General features: G+C 41.0%; 2 protein-coding genes across 2 annotated transcripts in view; one reads left to right on the top strand and one right to left on the bottom strand.

Moving 5' to 3' along the window:
• Positions 1-16,954, top strand: part of LOC119841806 (mast cell protease 3-like) — a 500,929-nt gene that overhangs the window by 130,147 nt on the left and 353,828 nt on the right.
• On the bottom strand, positions 10,752-11,681 carry LOC119841651 (olfactory receptor 6F1-like). Its single transcript, XM_038369198.1, has one exon. The coding sequence runs from the start codon at positions 11,679-11,681 to the stop codon at positions 10,752-10,754; it is 930 nt and encodes a 309-aa protein (XP_038225126.1).

Raw genomic sequence — 16,954 nt, forward strand, 5'->3', positions numbered from 1 at the left:
TGAATCTCCATTGATTTCAATGGAGATGTATCAGGACCAAAGTAAATTAATATAAGGCTACATTAAGGCCTATGGCTACAGCACTGTAAGGCTGGGATTCTCAAAGCATAGATAGATAGATAGATAGATAGATAGATAGATAGATAGATAGAAGGAGAGGGTGGGTTATGGATAGATAGATAAAGGGACAGTCATCTCCTCGAATAAGTAAGGGCATATTAGTAATTAATAATTATGAAATTATTTTATGTTGTGAGCTTTTTAAACCAGTCTGAATCCAGACTCCTGGCTAATAGCCATTGATGGACCTATCCTCCATGAATTTACCAAGTTCTTTTTTGATATCATATTGACATTATCTGTCAAAATTATTGAACAAATAATAATTTTTGACAAGCCCATGTCTAGAAGTGTGGATCCATAGGAGTCTATAAGTCAGATCTACAGCTAGTGTAAATTGGTGTATATCCCCTGAAGTGAATGTGCCCTATTTATCTTCTGAGAATCTGGCTCATTGCACTAAATGTCTTTTATTCTAATACAGTAAGGATCAGATTTTGAAAGATATTTAGGTGAGTGGTGGGATTTTCAAAAACAGTTAGGCATTTAGCCATTGATTTCAATGTATTTTAGCCCCTAGATTCCTTTGAAGATCCCACCAGTCGCCTTAATAGCTTTCAAAATCTGGTCCTAGGAGCCACATTATCAGAGGTATTTAGGAACCTAAAGATGCAGACAGGTGCCTAGAAGGATTTTCAAAAGCATGTAAATAGGGTCAAGCACCTGATCTGAATGGAAGTTAGGCACCTCACTTGCTAAGGAACTTCTGAAAATCTCACTAGGGGCCAGCTTTACAAAGGGATTTAGGCACATAAATGCCAGAATCAGGCCCCACTGGGATTCAAAGAGACCCACCAGTCAGGTGCCCCCATACTGTGTAGGCACCTAAACTCATTCAGCACCTACATTTCTACAGTTGGAGGTCCCCAAACATCTATGTCTACCTTTCTGCTTCTGTGCATGCAGCCCCTCACCAGGAGTGAAGACACCTATGCCCCAGTACAGTTCATAAACTGGGGGAAGACTGGTGTCCTCTGCCTACCGCGGCTGCAGGACCTGATCTGGGGGGAACATCCCTTACATCCCTTGTAATTCTTTGCTCAAGGGGTACTTACCCAAAGCTTTTGGCAAGTATTACTCTTGGCGAGGTGGTGGCAGGAAATAAATTAATGGAGACACGGCCGTTCGACTGATAGGTGACTGGCGCAAAAAGTACAATACAAGAGTGCTTTCACTTAAAGCTGCACTTTATTTTTGTCTCAAGCACTTACACACATCCGCAACAGGTTAGTAAAAATCAATAATTACCAAAGTCTGGAGTAGTCTTCGAGTGGTATGACAGCCATCCAATTGGCCTATCTTTCAGCTGCCATGGGGGACCCTAAACTGTGTCCCTGAAGAGTCCACCTACCTCATACTTCTTCCTCTTATTTATTTGGGTTAGTGTAACAATAATATGCAAATTAAAAAAACATGTTAAGCAAGCAATTTCAAAGGTTAAGCAAGAGGTTTTTTCCTAAACCATCAATTAGATGGAAGTATTTTTTGCAGAGCCCGTGTGTTTTGATGGCCCTCACAAACACATCCCAAAGGTCAGATATAGATAAGCTTCCTGTTTCTCTAAAACACATATCTCAGCAGTTTGAACAGACATCTCACCAGGAAGGAAAAAGGGTCAGCTCGTCCCTCGATCCCCTCTCCTCCTGGCTTCTTGCTTAGATATGGTAAGGCTGTTGCAGAGGCCTGCTAAACCAACTGATTTAGCTCCTTTTGGCCATAAGCATGACAATTGATATTCCAATTATTGATAGCGGTCCAGGTATTTTGCTAGTATGCCAAAATCTCCCTATACAGTGGGAGAATCTGGTTCAAGTCCCCATTTCAGTAGAAGGACGGTTTTGAACAAGGATCTGCCACTTTTCAGGTGTGTGCTCTAAACACTGGGCTATGGGACACTCTGATACCAAGGTCCCTCAGTCACTCCTGCTTGAAGCTATTCCGCTGTGAAACAGTAAGGAAAGACTCAATGGGCCAGTGAGAGAGAGAGAGAGAGCATGAATGTGAGGATGACTCTGTCACCCGGTGGTTGGAGTACTCACAAGAGAGGCTGGTGACTGAGGATCCTGTCCTTTTATGACAATGCCTTTTAAAAATTATTTATTCACAGTGTTCCTCCTTCCAAAGGAGGTGTAGACACCTAAGAGAGGGTTTACAGCTGAGAATCCCAACCAGAGGGAGGCACATCCCTGCAGCCTGGAGTTAGGTGCCTATCTCAATGAGAGAGTTGGGGCTTAGGACATACCCCTTGCTTTAGCATCCTCATTGGCTAGATTAGGAGAGGAAGGTGTAAGAATTCCATAGTAACAGATATGGGCTAATCTGCCCCCCACATTAGCTCTAGTTCTGAGTGCTAATAGTTCAACACTGGTTTACACTCAGAATTATGCAAATTTGTTATGTCGCTTCCAAATATTTTATCATTAACTGTTATAATACTGCATATAATTGTTCAAGTAAAGGTCCAATCCCTCTTTGAATCTTGCTAAATTCTTAGGCTTGATGGATTACAGTGGCAGTGAGTTCCACAGACTGTCTGTGAAAAATGTATTTCCTCTTAGCAATTTTGAAGCTGGCACCTTTAAATTTCATTGAAAGTTCTTTTGTTCCTGTATGATGAGAAGCTCCTGATTTTCCTTCTCTAGACCATTCAGACAAAGAAGGGGGTCTGGGGTGGGTATTTAAAGGCATTTCGACACCTGGTGGGATTTTCAAAAGATGTCAGTCATGTAGATGCTTTTTGAAAATCCCACCAGAAACCTTAATTTCTTTAAAAATTGCTGCTTAGGCTGGAATTTCTCAAGGAGCCCAAGGGAGATAGGTCAATTTCAATGAGCCTGTAGCGACAAAGACTCACCAGCACGGTGCCTCCTGCTGGTCATCCTGGGAATTAACTCTTTTAGTCTTCGGAGCACCTCTTGGTGACCAGTGTCTTGCCTGCCTCAGGCTCCTATGTCCTTCCCGGACCCCGGTGCCCCTTACCTCGGGATTCTGCCCCAGCAGTCCCCACACTCTGGGTCTCCTCTCCCCAGGGAACCCCCAACCCTCTATCCCCACCTTGCCTCAGTGGCTACTGCCAGTTGTCATCTAACCCCCTCTCACTGGGGAAAACTGCAGTCCGTAATGGCCACTCATCATTGGCAAGGGGGTTGGACCAGCTGCCTCTGCCTATCTCCGGGCTGCCCCTCCGCAGCCCCAGTACCTTCTTAGGCCTTAACCAAGGTCACAGCCTGGGGAGTTGCCAGGCTGCAGCTCCCCAGCTCCTTTGCCCTTCCCCAGCACTGCTCAGCCTCAGATACCCTTGCTCCTTCAGGCAGCTAGGTCCTTCTCTCTCCAGAGAGAGAGCGAGAGTCTGACCCAGCTCTACGCTCAGCCCTTTTATCAGGGCCTGCTGTGGCCTGACTGGTGACGTGGCCACAGCTGCAGCTACATCCAGTCAGCCTACCTTTTTCAGGAGCGGGGCAACTGCCCCGCTACAGAGCCCATAAAAATTAGATATGAGCGAGTCCCAGTCAGATATTTTTCCATCACCACCCACCCTTTCTGTCCCGTAAGGATTATTCCCTATGCCATATTTTCTAGTGCCCAGTGGACAATGGGAAGGAAGGAAGGAATTTTTTCAGATGAATAATTCCTTTGCAGAAAAATTCAATTTCAGTCAACCTGAAACTATTTGTGAATTTGACCCAATTAATTTGGCGTGAGAAAAAGGTCCTCACGGCCAGCTTTAAAAAGTAGCACCTATCTCTTATAACCTTCAGGCCATCTATCTCTTATAACCATTAGGAGACCCTGCCCAGAATGTGAGAGACCCAGGACAGAATGCCTGTTATAAAGATGAGTCTTGAACTCAGAGTCCCTTTCACAGATAAGCATCCCAGCCATGAGGCTACAGGCCATTCTGGGATGCTTTTCTCTGAATCGCTCCTGGTGATGTTGTGCCATATGAAACAAATACCTAAATATCCATTGGGCCAAAGAGAAACCGAGGGAGAATGCCACCATAGCTGGTGCTTTTGGTACTCTCCTAAGAGATAAAAGATTTGGATTCACTTCCCTTTTCTGAATCAAGCAAAGAGTGTTACGATTTTTTGGTTTGGAAAAATCCATGATTTGCCCAGTTGTAAAGATAGCCTCCTGCTGTCTTGTTTCAGTGTACAATTTAGGCTATTTCCCTACAGCATAATTCAAGTATTTAAGTGAAAGGCAGCAAGGCATAGGGACCGACTCCGTGGGTGCTCCAAAAAAAATAGTGGGTATTCAACACTCACCAGCCACAGTTGTTCTGCAGCATCGCTGATTAGCTGGTTGGCGGCTTGGGGGAGGGCAGAAAGAAGCAAGTGGTGGGTGGGCGGGGGCCTTGGGGAGGAGACGGAGTGGGGTCAGGAAGAGGCATAGCAAGGGCGGGGCCTTGGGGGAGGAGCGGAGTGGGGGCAGGGCCTTGGGGGAAGGGCGGCCTGGGGATGGGGCCCTGAGGCAGAACAGGGGTGGAATACCCCCAGGGAAAAGGAAAATTCAGTGCCTATGATGCCTAGCCCAGTGGGATGGGTACTGTACTAGAAGTCAGGATACCTGGGTTGTGTTCCCAGCTCTCTCTCTTACTTGCTGTGTAACCTTCAATAACTTGTTTCTGCTTTCACCCTTTATGCGTCATTTCTATTTAGATAGTAATCTCTTTGGGGCAGAGATTGTCACTAACATAGCAACACAACCAGCACACACAATAGCCCCAAACAAGCTTAGCCCCTCACCGCAGCACACCTGCCTCATTTACCACTCCCACAAATCCACACAAAATCCCTCAGATGCAACAACACAACCAGGACACTTGCTCACCCTCACTCATAATTACTAGTTTTGCAAAAAATACCCAAATGGTCCCACTGTGGTTTGGTATCACTTTCAAAATTATATATGTTCCATTTTTATATCAGTTGCAAAATTCTAAACCAAAGGGTCATAGATTTTACACACATAGATCTGAAAGCACTTTTCAAAGCAAGTTACTATAATAGCCGAGAGGAAGCTTTCCAGTGTTATTGTTTTCTATTGGAAAATGCAAGTACAGTGAAACGAACATTTTTCATGGGAACATCTTTTAAAGAGAAATTAGCAAAGAGATTTGTTTCAATTTGGTCAAAATGTTTCACATTGAATGTATCATTCTGAATTTTGTGTTACATTATAATTTATGTATATTATATGTATTATACTATAATTTATCATAAAATAAGTTGATAAGAAATATTTCAACCTCATCACCACATTTTATTTCTGTGATGTTTCTAAAACGAAATATTTTAGAAATGTCATTTTTCAGTATATTTCAGTGTTTGGTTCTGATTAGGGATGAAAAGACATTTCTGGAGTGTGCAAAGAATGGAAATTCCATTTCCTAACAAACTTCTGCTGGTATCATTACCTCCATGTCACAGACAGGGAAACTGAGGGCCAGGACGTGAAAGTGGGGTGGCCAAGGTCACACAATGAACAAGTCTGTTGCTGGCAGAACCCCTACCCAATGTATCATCCGCAAGGCCATGCTTGTCAAATAGCTGGAGAATTCCATTAGTTGACACATGTAACTTAGATTTTCCCACAATGGATGAAAAGAGGTCCTTCCTTGGGACCAGATTCTGCCACCCTTCCTCTCAGTGAGTAGCACCTTATTCCTTGAGTAGTCCCACTAAAATCATGATCAAGGATGGTAGAATCTAGCTCTCAGGTGTTACTTAGGGTAGAGTTTTCTGAAGAGGTTGAGAAAGTTAAGTGCTCAAATCCCATTGAAACTCCACTGGGCTCATTTGAAACTCAAGCCTTAGCATGCAAAATCCCCTTTAACATCAATGGGAGTGTTGCCTAAGTAAGCACAGAGTAAAACCTTTGTACATGAGAAAATAAGAACAGCCATAGCGGGTCAGACCAAAGGTCCATCTAGCCCACTATCCTGTCTTCCGACAGCATCCAATGCCAGGTGTTTCAGAGGGAGATGAACAGCACAGGTCATCACCAAGTGATCTATCCCCTTTCGCCTATTCCCAACTTCTGGCAAACAGAGGCTAGGGATGCCGTCCCTGCCCATCCTGGCTACTAGCTATTGATGGACCTGCCCTCCATGAACTGTAAAGAAAGACCCCACATTTTGTCCCAAAGCCAAATAAAACATGTGCATGTTAGGCAATGGTTTAGGAATGATATATACACATTTGCATTTTTTTCTGTACAGTGGTGATTGGATCAGACCTTGATACCCTTGTTTATGATGAATAGTGCCTTACTGTGCACATAGGTTGGGATTTCCAAAGGGACCAGATGGACTGTCTAGATGAGAAAACTGGCATAGCGGTGCCATCATAGCATGTCACAGGGCTGACTGTTTAAGGGAGTCAGATGCCGAGCCTACTTGTTACAGGCTCCACTGTAAGGGATGAGTCAACCCAGGTCCACCTGGGGATAGTTACCACAGAAGAAAGGAAGCTCCAAAGGAGGGGAGTACCTCAGGATCCTGATCTAGGCAAAAGGATAACAGACGAGGAGGCCTGAGGTAGACCCTCACCAAGCAGGAGAAAGATTACAAAGAAAGGCTGGCAGAAATCATAAGCAAATGGGGAAGACTGCAGAGCTCTGCTGGCAGTGGAGAAGCCTTAATCTGTACAGCAGAAGAAGCTGCTTCTGGAATCTAGAGATTTTTGGTTTTGGACTTTAAAGTTTTATCCAGGCTCTGAGATCAGAGCTTTTCAACCTTTGTACAAGGGGCTCCTTTCAGAGGGCTTTATTAGAGGGAGATAAACTGCTGTGAAGTAGAATGTTTGGCTGCTCCTTGGCCAAATTCTTTAAGTAACCTCACTGTCACCTCATTAAGGAGGGGAAACTGAGGTAGGCCACAGCACAACCACCCTCTGCTGCATGGAGGAGTTTGGGAGGTGATGGTGCCCCTTCTACAGTGCCACCTAGTGGAGAAGCAGCATATGCTGACAAAAGGAGTTCTTTTGTCGGCATAGTGACACCACCTCCCTGCATGACATTAGCTCTGCCACCACACTAATTGTTCTTTCAATATAGTTGCAGCATTTTTTTCATGCTCCTAGCCAACATAAGGACACCAGGAAATCTTTATAGTGTAGCCAAAGCCTAAGAGAAGTAGGCAATCTTCTCCCATGAGTGCCTAACTGCCCTAAGCTTCTTTGTAAATCTCAATCATAGTCAATGTGATTAATGGCAAGGGAAGAGATTGGAAAGGTTCTTGAGTACTACCTCACCATGCAAGGAGTGGCACTGATTGATCAAGCAGTCTCCATTGTCTATGTGTTCTCTCTGGGAAGTCTTCTGGGATAGCCATTGGGAAAGTGGATTCCCTTTGATGGGTCTTCAGTGAGTCTGGCTTATTTATTATTGTGCCTGAAAGGCTGGTTGTGGGTGTTCCTAACTTCACAACATATTTCAGTAACACACACATAGCTAAACTTCGTAACTTCACACACAATGATAGCACATACAATCCAACAGTAAATTTATGTTGAACAGATCAAGACTTTTAAAATGATACCTCACAGGGCATACTTTGTACAAAACATGTCATAATTATCTGACAGTGGTGAATATGGGATCTCTAGGGTGCTGTGTCACAAATCTGGTGAAGTTGTCCTCATTTACATTGCTGTAAATCTGGAATAATTCCATTGAAATTTGTTGGAGATAGTTACAATGAATGTTAATCCAGACTAAGAGTAAAATCTTGCCTTGTATGTGAGATGTCTTGAGTTCCTGCTGTTTTATTTTTCTAGCTTTTCAGAAGATGTAGGGATATCATGTTCTCTGAATACAGATGCAGAATTCCCACAGGATTTGCCTAAGTGGGTTGAGATTAAAGTATTTCCCTGAGCTTGTTAAAGGCAAGAGAGGCAGCTCTACCACCCGCAGCCCTACTCTTCATCCATTGCCTCCAAGAAAGGGTCTTTATGCATACCTTCAATGAAGCAGGAATAGCCAGTTACATGGTGATTGTTTCCAGTGTGCTCCATCTTTGCCATCAAAGTTGAGTGCCAGGAGTCCCACCCCTGGGTGTACACACACTCTTGGTCCACTGCGTGGCCCCTTGTGCCCTATATCTATCAGTTTACAATCTTGGTATGGGATGGAAATATCTTTGATATGCTGGGATTTGAGCATGACTGAGTCTATCTTGTTAGGTTTCGTGGGCCAATTATGCAAGCAAAAAAGGATCATCCTTTAGATGGAAAAAGTTTTATACAACTTCTCGAAAGGCATTTTCAAAGGGGCTAAGTAAGTGGATGTGATTTTCAATGGGAATTGGGTACCTAAATCCCTTAGGCCCTGTTTAAAAATCCCAGACAATATTACCTTGGGGCAAACCAAACTCTACCTTGCTGATAAAAACTTCCCTCTACAAAGAGCAAGTAAAATCAGTTATGAGGAAAATGTGGTTAATTTTGTTCAGTACGCCAAATCTTTAAGCATATCACCATATGCATTGACATAATTTTGATATAATCCAAAATTTGTTGATCAGAGCCACTAAAAACTTTGACAAGACTTAGACATGACTTGAAGGATATGACAATACTTTATCACATCTGTCAACATTTGGATGTATATTTGACAGGTTTCTACAAACTTTTACATGATTTGACATAACTCTAACTCTATTACAAAATTTTGACAAGGTTTGAAAGCCCAGACCTTCAAAAGTGTTTGGGCGTGTAACTCCCATTGACTTCAGTGGGATTTAGGCATCTAAATACCTTTGGGCATCTGGTCCAAAACACTTTGCTATGTCTTGGAAAGATATAAAAAAAATATGGACATGGCTCTGATAATTACAACATCAATTTGACATGTGTCCACAAACTTTCACATGATGCAATTTGTATTTAAGATTATGACTAAAGAAAGATTTCTTTCTAAAATGTAGGCATTGCTTTAATGCATCTGAAGACATTTCTATGATGTTCACATGTCTCTAAAATGTATTTAAAGACTTTGACATGTCATTGGAAGCTATAATAAATCTTTGTAGATTTATTTGTCTATAGAAATCTTTAAATAACTTTGGCATGTCTCTCCAAACTTTGGTGTCACTTTACATGCTTCTAAAATTATGACAAAATATTGGAATCATCTCAGAAATTAACCTCATTCAGTTATGTTGCTAAAAATGCTCCTTGGACAATGTCATGCCTCTACTGTCTTTGAAAAGACTGTGATGTGTCACTCATAATTTTCATGAAAAATGGGATATAATGTATTGGTATGTTTTCAAAATTATGGCATTTTGACATGCCACTAAAACCACTGACATTAATTTATCATGTTTCTAAAGGCATTAATAAACATGCCTACACAAAACAACTTGACAATGGTTAGGCAGTTAGTGTGCTGAGATGTGTGTCATGCTTACCAGTAACATAAGAACACAGAGCTTTGTTTTGCATCCCTGCCCATCCTGGCAAATAGCCATTGATGGACCTATCCTCCATGAATTTATCTGTTATAGTTTTACTCTTCATAACATTCTCTGGCAAAGAATTCAACAGATTGACTCTGTTGTGTGAAGAAATACTTCCTTTTGTTTGTGTTAAACCTGCTGCCTATTTATTTCATTTCATGACCCCTAATTCTTGTATTATGAGAAGGAGCAAATAACATTTCCTTATTTACTTTCTCCACACCAGTCATGACTTCATAGATCTCTGTCATCTCCCCATTTAGCTGTCTATTTTCCAAGCTGAAAAGTCCCAGGCTTATTAATCTCTCCTCACATGGAAGCTATTTCATACCCTTAAGTATTTTTGTTTCCCTTTTCTGCACCTTTTCCAATTCCATGTATCTTTTTTGAAATGGGGGGATCACATCTAGACACAGTATTCAAGATATGGGCATACCGTGGATTTATACAGAGCCAATATGATATTTTCTATCTTGTTATCTATCCCTTTCTTAATGATTCCCAACATTCTGTTCACTTTTTTGGCTGCCACTCACATTGAGTGGATGTTTTCAGAGAAATATTCAGTGACTCCAAGATCTCTTTCTTGAGTGGTAATAGCTAATGTAGACCCCATCACTTTATATGTATAATTGGGATTATGTTTTCCAATGTGCATTACTTTGCATTTATCAACATTGAATTTCATCTGCCATTTTGTTGCCAAGTCACCAAGTTTTGTGAGATCCCTTTGTAACTCTTTCAGTCTGCTTTGGACTTAACTATCTTGAGTAGTTTTGTATCATCTTCACATTTAATTACTTCTTTGTTCTCCCCCATCTATCTGTCAGTATAAGACTGTTGTCTTTTGCCAAATATTTAGATTGTAAGCTGTTTGGGGCAGGACCATCATGTTGTTCTACATTTGTACACCACCTAGTAGAATGGGGTACTGGCCCATGACTTTGGTTCCTAAACACTACTATAATGCAGACAATAGTACTACCACTAATAAAAAAATGACATATCCAGAAGTTTTATGTGATGTTCTTTGATGATACTTTTACATGAGTTTGATGTGATCCTAGTAACTTTGCTAAGGCTTTGATAGATTATTAAAATAATTGACATTGTCTCTTTCCATGTTTTCCACTACAATCAGTGACCATCAGAACATCTTACAATGACTTCAAGTCCCTCTGCTGAATACCTTTTTCGAGATCTCTCTGACCTCTTTGTTTCTCAATGTGTAGATGAAAGGATTTAGCAATGGAGTCACAATTGTGTTCAAGATGGTGACTATTTTGGTGAGTTCCAATGACGTCTCTATGGATGGTTTAACGTGTAGAAAAGCAGTGGATCCGTACCATATAATCACAACTGTGAGATGGGAAGAGCAGGTGGAAAAGGCCCTTTGCCGACTTTGTGCTGAGGGGATTTTCAAGATGGTGGAGATGATATAAATGTAGGATACCAGGGTTATTACACAGGACCCTAGGATGACGATGGTAAACATGATGAAACAGACCACTTCAACAAGGTAGGTGTCAGTGCAGGAGAGAATTATCCAGGGAGATATGTCACAAAAGAAGTGATTGATGACGTTTGGCCCACAGAAGGACAACCTGGCAATCAGAGCTGCTGGCACGGAAATAACCAGGAAACCACCCACCCAAGAGCTAAGGGCCAGCTGAACAGAGAGAGTGCTGCTCATAATAGTGTTATAATGCAATGGGTAGCAAATGGCCAGATAGCGGTCATAGGCCATGACAGCCAAGAGGAAGTATTCTGTGCAGCCAAAGGAGAAGACAAAATACATCTGCAGAAGGCAGCTGGTGAAGGAGATGGATTTGCTTTGGGACACAAGATTGGCTAGAGTCTTAGGGACACAGGCTGTGGTGAACCAGATCTCCAGGAAGGCAAAGTTGCAGAGGAAGTAGTACATGGGGGTTTGAAGGCATCTGTGGGTCCTGACTAGCAAGATGATGGCCACATTAGCAGTGATGATCAGGACATACATGAAGAGGAAGAGTATGAAGAGGGACAGCTGCAAATACTGAGACCCAGGGAATCCCAGAAGGATGAATTCCTTCACTCTGGTGTGATTTTCCTTGCTCATTGATACTGGGAGTTTTACCTGATGGAACAAATGGACCCATAAAAGAAAGACAGTTAAACCCGTAGTCAAATTTTGTCATATAGAGCTCATTTTAGTTAGACAACTGGGCTTTATAAGGGCTTGATCTTTGACAAGTATTCCAACACTAGAATGATGGATGTTTTATTGTCCTTGGATGGAACTGTCAATGGATCCTAGGGAAGTTTGGTACCCAATAGGTAACTAATTTTGGCACCCACTTACAATAGGAACTGTTGCCTAAATATTTTAGGCCCCTGTTTTTGACAATCACGTAACGTATAACTAGATCTCTGTCTTAAAAACAGATCTTCATGGCACACAGATCTTCATCCAGGTCCTGGATTAGCATCAAACAGTAAAGTACTTATCAAAAGCAACTGGTCTGTGTGCAACTAATCCACTGATTAGTGCATTTTATGAATACCTATCTGTGCCCAAGCTACAGAGTTTATGAGTCTGTCACAGGCCCAGCTAGAAATCCCTGGTTCTTTCACTCAAAATATAGGCATTCATGGCTTTACTTATGCAGGTCCTTGGTTCAATCACTGGAGTCAACCAAGATGACAGCTGTAACATATGTCTGGTTAATTGTCAACTATAAAAGGTCCTACAGGTCCTATAAACAACAGATATCGGGGGCCCTAATTCCTAGCACTATTAGGCGCCTGTCAAAATCCCAGACCTTGGAAACAGACTTACTCCCTGCTATCTCCCACCTAGGAGTAGCAGGCAGAAGGAAGCGTTAAAGCAGGCATCAATACCAAGTAGCTGTGTGTGTGCATGTCTAGATATTCTTAAGCAATAAAAATCGCTCAGGTCTTACAAGCTGCTGAGCAGTACAGATGAGAGGTTGCTGCCCGTGGCAGTAGGGACTGCTTAGTTTATCAGGGATTCCAGCCATTCATCATCTCATTTCATCAGAGGGTTTCTTTGGATATACTTTAAATGCTGGTTATGTTTGCAAATGCAGCATCTGTCCGCTGACTGATATCGGAAGGATGTGCAAAGCTGCTTTTAGACCCACAGTTATCCAGGGTTATTTTAAACAAAACCACACACCTTGTGTTATACAGGTGAGCGTTTGCAAGAGCCTTGACATCATTGAACTCACTGACACTGACATTTTTGCCACCAAATGTTTTGTCCAGATTTAAAACTGCAGTGAGGAGAATGAAACCAGACAGTATGAGCCCTCCCTGCTCTAACCAATAGTCAACATACCCCTAATGAAATGTGTGATTGATCAGTGATCAGATCTAGAGCTTAGTGAATGACCGATGTTTCATTTTGGTGGCCAAAATGCCAAATTTAAAAAAGAAAAATTAATTTTAGATCAACCCAAGATGTATTTTTTCCAGCCTTTCTCGCTAAAATGAAAAACTGGGGGAAAAAAAAAGGTTACAGGTGAAACAAAATATTTTGTACAGCCAAAATATTTTATTTTGTTTAATCTTTGGGAATTTTTGCACACTGTTTAATTGTTTTTGATAAATCCAGCTAAATTTCTAAACAAAATGTCCTTTAGAAAAAAAGTGAAAATGTTTCATTTGAAAATGTCAGTACGAAATTTTTCAGTGTTTTCTTCTTTTTTGGCCAAAGATATTCCATGAATTCAACCTGAATTCATGAATAGTTTTAGTTGTCCCAATACATCATTATTTTTTGAATAAAATATTAATTCCTAAAAATTCAACCAGCTCTAGTTTCATAGACTTTAAGGCCAGAACATACCATCATGATCATCTAGTCTGATCTTCTGCACATTGCAGGTCATAGAACCTCGCCCATCCACTCCTGTAATAGACAGTAACCTTTGGCTGAGTTACTGACGTCCTTGATTTTGATTTAAAGACTTCAAGTTACAGTCAGATCATCAGCTGGTGTGAATCAACTTAGCTCCATTGTAATCAATGTGCCAGACACTCAGCTGATGTAAGTAACTACAGAAATTAAGTTTATTAAATATTTTGTGTCGTCTGTTAGAACCTTAAGGTCCCAGCTAGGGTTGGGACCCCATTGCTCTGGGCACTGCACTAACATAGCACAGAAGACTTTCCCGCCTCCAAAAAGCTTACAATGTAAAAGACAAGCCAGACAAACAGGTAGAAACAAATGACAAAGAAAGAGTTTCCCAGAAATACAGTAAAGTTGCATCCCATTTCTCTTCCACATAACAACCCTTCTCTTTCACCCACCTCCCCTGGACTCAGCTTTCATTCAAACCCTTACAGCCTGGGCTAGACCAGAACAATAGTCTAATTAGTTAGGAATCGTGTTCCAATCACTGCCCAATGCCAAATGCTTAAGGAACAATGTATAACCCACCCTACAACTCTAGGTATTTCAGCCACATTTTACAAAGGATATTCTTGCCTGAACTGAGACAGCCATCAGTTTCTAGAAGAAAGAAAGAATTACTGATAGTCATTATAGCCTTGTATTTTTCAATGGGTCAGAGGGAGTTAGTGCAATAGAAGCTAGGAACTAACCCCTTATGCTTCTTTGAAAATCCTAGTTGTAATGCCCACCCTCTCCATTTTAATTTGAATTTATTCTTGCATATCTAACAATATTTAGCACTTGTGCAGATCTTTACATCTGCAAAGCATGGCTACTAATCCACACAACAAGCCTTTCACACTAAAGGCCTGCTTTAAGGAGTGAATGGTGTGACTAAGTCAGTATGGTTTTTCCCTTTTTATAGGTGCGGAAACTTAAACAGGGATGGGAAGTGATCTGTTCAAATCACAGAGACATCTGAGGATAGAACATGAGAGCTGAAATTCCCACTTCTGTGAACTGATTGGAAATAGGTCTATCTACCTACCTGCCTATCCATATACCTATTGTTTTATATTTGCCTCAGTAAAGTTACTATACTAATAAATTCCACAGGTTAATGTAAAAAGAAAAGGAGTACTTTTGGCACCTTAGAGACTAACAGGTTAACATATTACAGCTGCTAGTAAAATTTTCCTCAACACCTTTTTTCAATTAATATTGTCTTTTTGATTAAACAGATTTTTGAGAGTAAATAAACAAATAAAATTTTGGGGGGATTTTCATGAAAACAAGACTTTTTTGGTGACTAAAGAACATGTTTAACTTTTGCAAAAAGAAAAGGAGTACTTGTGGCACCTTTGAGAATAACAAATTTTTTTGAGCATAAGCTTTCATGAGCTACAGCTCACTTCATCGGATGCATTCAGTGGAAAATACAGTGGGGAGATTTATATACACACACAGAGAACATGAAACAATGGGTTTTATCATACACACTGTAAGGAGAGTGATCACTTAAGACTAACTATTACCAGCATGAAGGGGGTGGGGGAAGGAGAAAAACCTTTTATGGTGATAATCAAGATGGGCCATTTCCAGTAGTTAACAAGAACGTCTGAGGAACAGTGGGGGGGGTGAGGTGGGGGGAAGAAATAACATGGGGAAATAGTTTTACTTTGTGTAATGACCCATACATTCCCAGTCTCTATTCAAGCCTAAGTTAACTGTATCCAGTTTGCAAATTAATTCCAATTCAGCAGTCTCTCGTTGGAGTCTGTCAAACTGGACAGTCTCTATGTAAAAGAATAAATGGACACAAATCAGACATCAAGAATTATAACATTCAAAAACCAGTTGGAGAACACTTCAATCTCTCTGGTCACTCAATTACAGACCTGAGAGTGGCTATCCTTCAACAAAAAAACTTCAAAAACAGACTCCAAGGAGAGACTGCTGAATTGGAATTAATTTGCAAACTGGATACAATTAATTTAGGCTTCAATAGCGACTGGAAGTGGATGGGTCATTACACAAAGTAAAACTATTTCCCCATGTTATTTCTCCCCCCCATCCCACCCCCAACTGTCCCTCAGACGTTCTTGTTAACTGCTGGAAATGGCCCACCTTGATTATCACCATAAAAGGTTTTCCTCCCCCCCCTTCCTGCCGGTAATAGCTCGTCTTAAGTGATCACTCTCCTTACAGTGTGTATGATAAAACCCATTGTTTCATGTTCTATGTGTGTGTATATAAATCTCCCCACTATATTTTCCACCAAATGCATCCGATGAAGTGAGCTGTAGCTCACGAAAGCTTATGCTCTAATAAATTTGTTAGTCTCTAAGGTGCCACAAGTACTCCTTTTCTTTTTGCGAATACAGACTAACACAGCTGCTACTCTGAAACCTGTTTAACTTTTGGTTAACTGAAAAAATTTTGATTTTCTTTGAGAAAAACCTGGACAAAAATAAAAGAAAAATGGGTAAAAATGAAAATATTTTTATTTTTGTAAATTTTTTGGAAGTAAAACAATAATTTACCAACTGGCTCTATTGGTTATAAAATTACAAAAAAATACTATTTCCTTTTATTCATCCTAGATTTTATACTAGATTAAAAAAAGGAAAAAGATACACTGATTGTTTCAGTACAGGTCTGTTGACTCCTCAAGGAAGCAAACTTTTTGAATGGCAATTTTCAGGTAGCTCATTGTAAAGAATGGCTAACCTATTTCACAATACAGTTACTTTAAACTATAAGAAAAGGAGTACTTGTGGCACCTTAGAGACTAACAAATAATTGCAGGATAGGCTGTAGCTCTCTTGTGGTTCTAACTTACCATGTCTTCTAGTGCAGCCTGTCAACACAAACTCCTTTCTTTCACAATCTTTTTTTCTCCGGATGACACACAATAGCATGCCTGCTGGAAAATGGTGCATCAAAGGGTGATATATCTTCCTTTCCTCCCCATTCCCCAACCTAAATATATATTAAATAGAGGAATATTTCACGCCTGGTTCATATTTACATCAAGGCCATTCTCCACCACTGTAGCAGTATAAAGGAGTTTAAAATGAGTGTGACATGTATGATTCATTCCAGTTTTAAGCTCCCATTCTACTACCAGAGTGGTGTGAAGTGTTGTTAGTACAAATGAGAATCTGTCTCTTCAAAACCAAAAGACTCAGGAAAATGCTATAGATTTTGAGATTGGTGGGATTCTCTTTCCATCACCACCAACTGGCTTTACCCCTACCTACCTTGCTAATGAGCTGCAGTTCACACTGGCTGCATGAGGAGTTGGTTTTGTACTCTGCTTCCACCTCCCCAGCGCACTGGGGATATTTGATCTCAACAGAATTTCACAGATTTCCCTAGAATGTGTCTGCTGAGTCAGGCTGGTCACCTGGTGAAAACACAGTACTGGTAGCCTGAAGACCAGTGTTCTAGTCCTGTCTTTGCCAAATACT

The sequence above is a fragment of the Dermochelys coriacea genome, chromosome 13 (genome assembly GCF_009764565.3).
Source record: "Dermochelys coriacea isolate rDerCor1 chromosome 13, rDerCor1.pri.v4, whole genome shotgun sequence".
In the NCBI taxonomy this organism is placed as follows: domain Eukaryota; kingdom Metazoa; phylum Chordata; order Testudines; family Dermochelyidae; genus Dermochelys; species Dermochelys coriacea.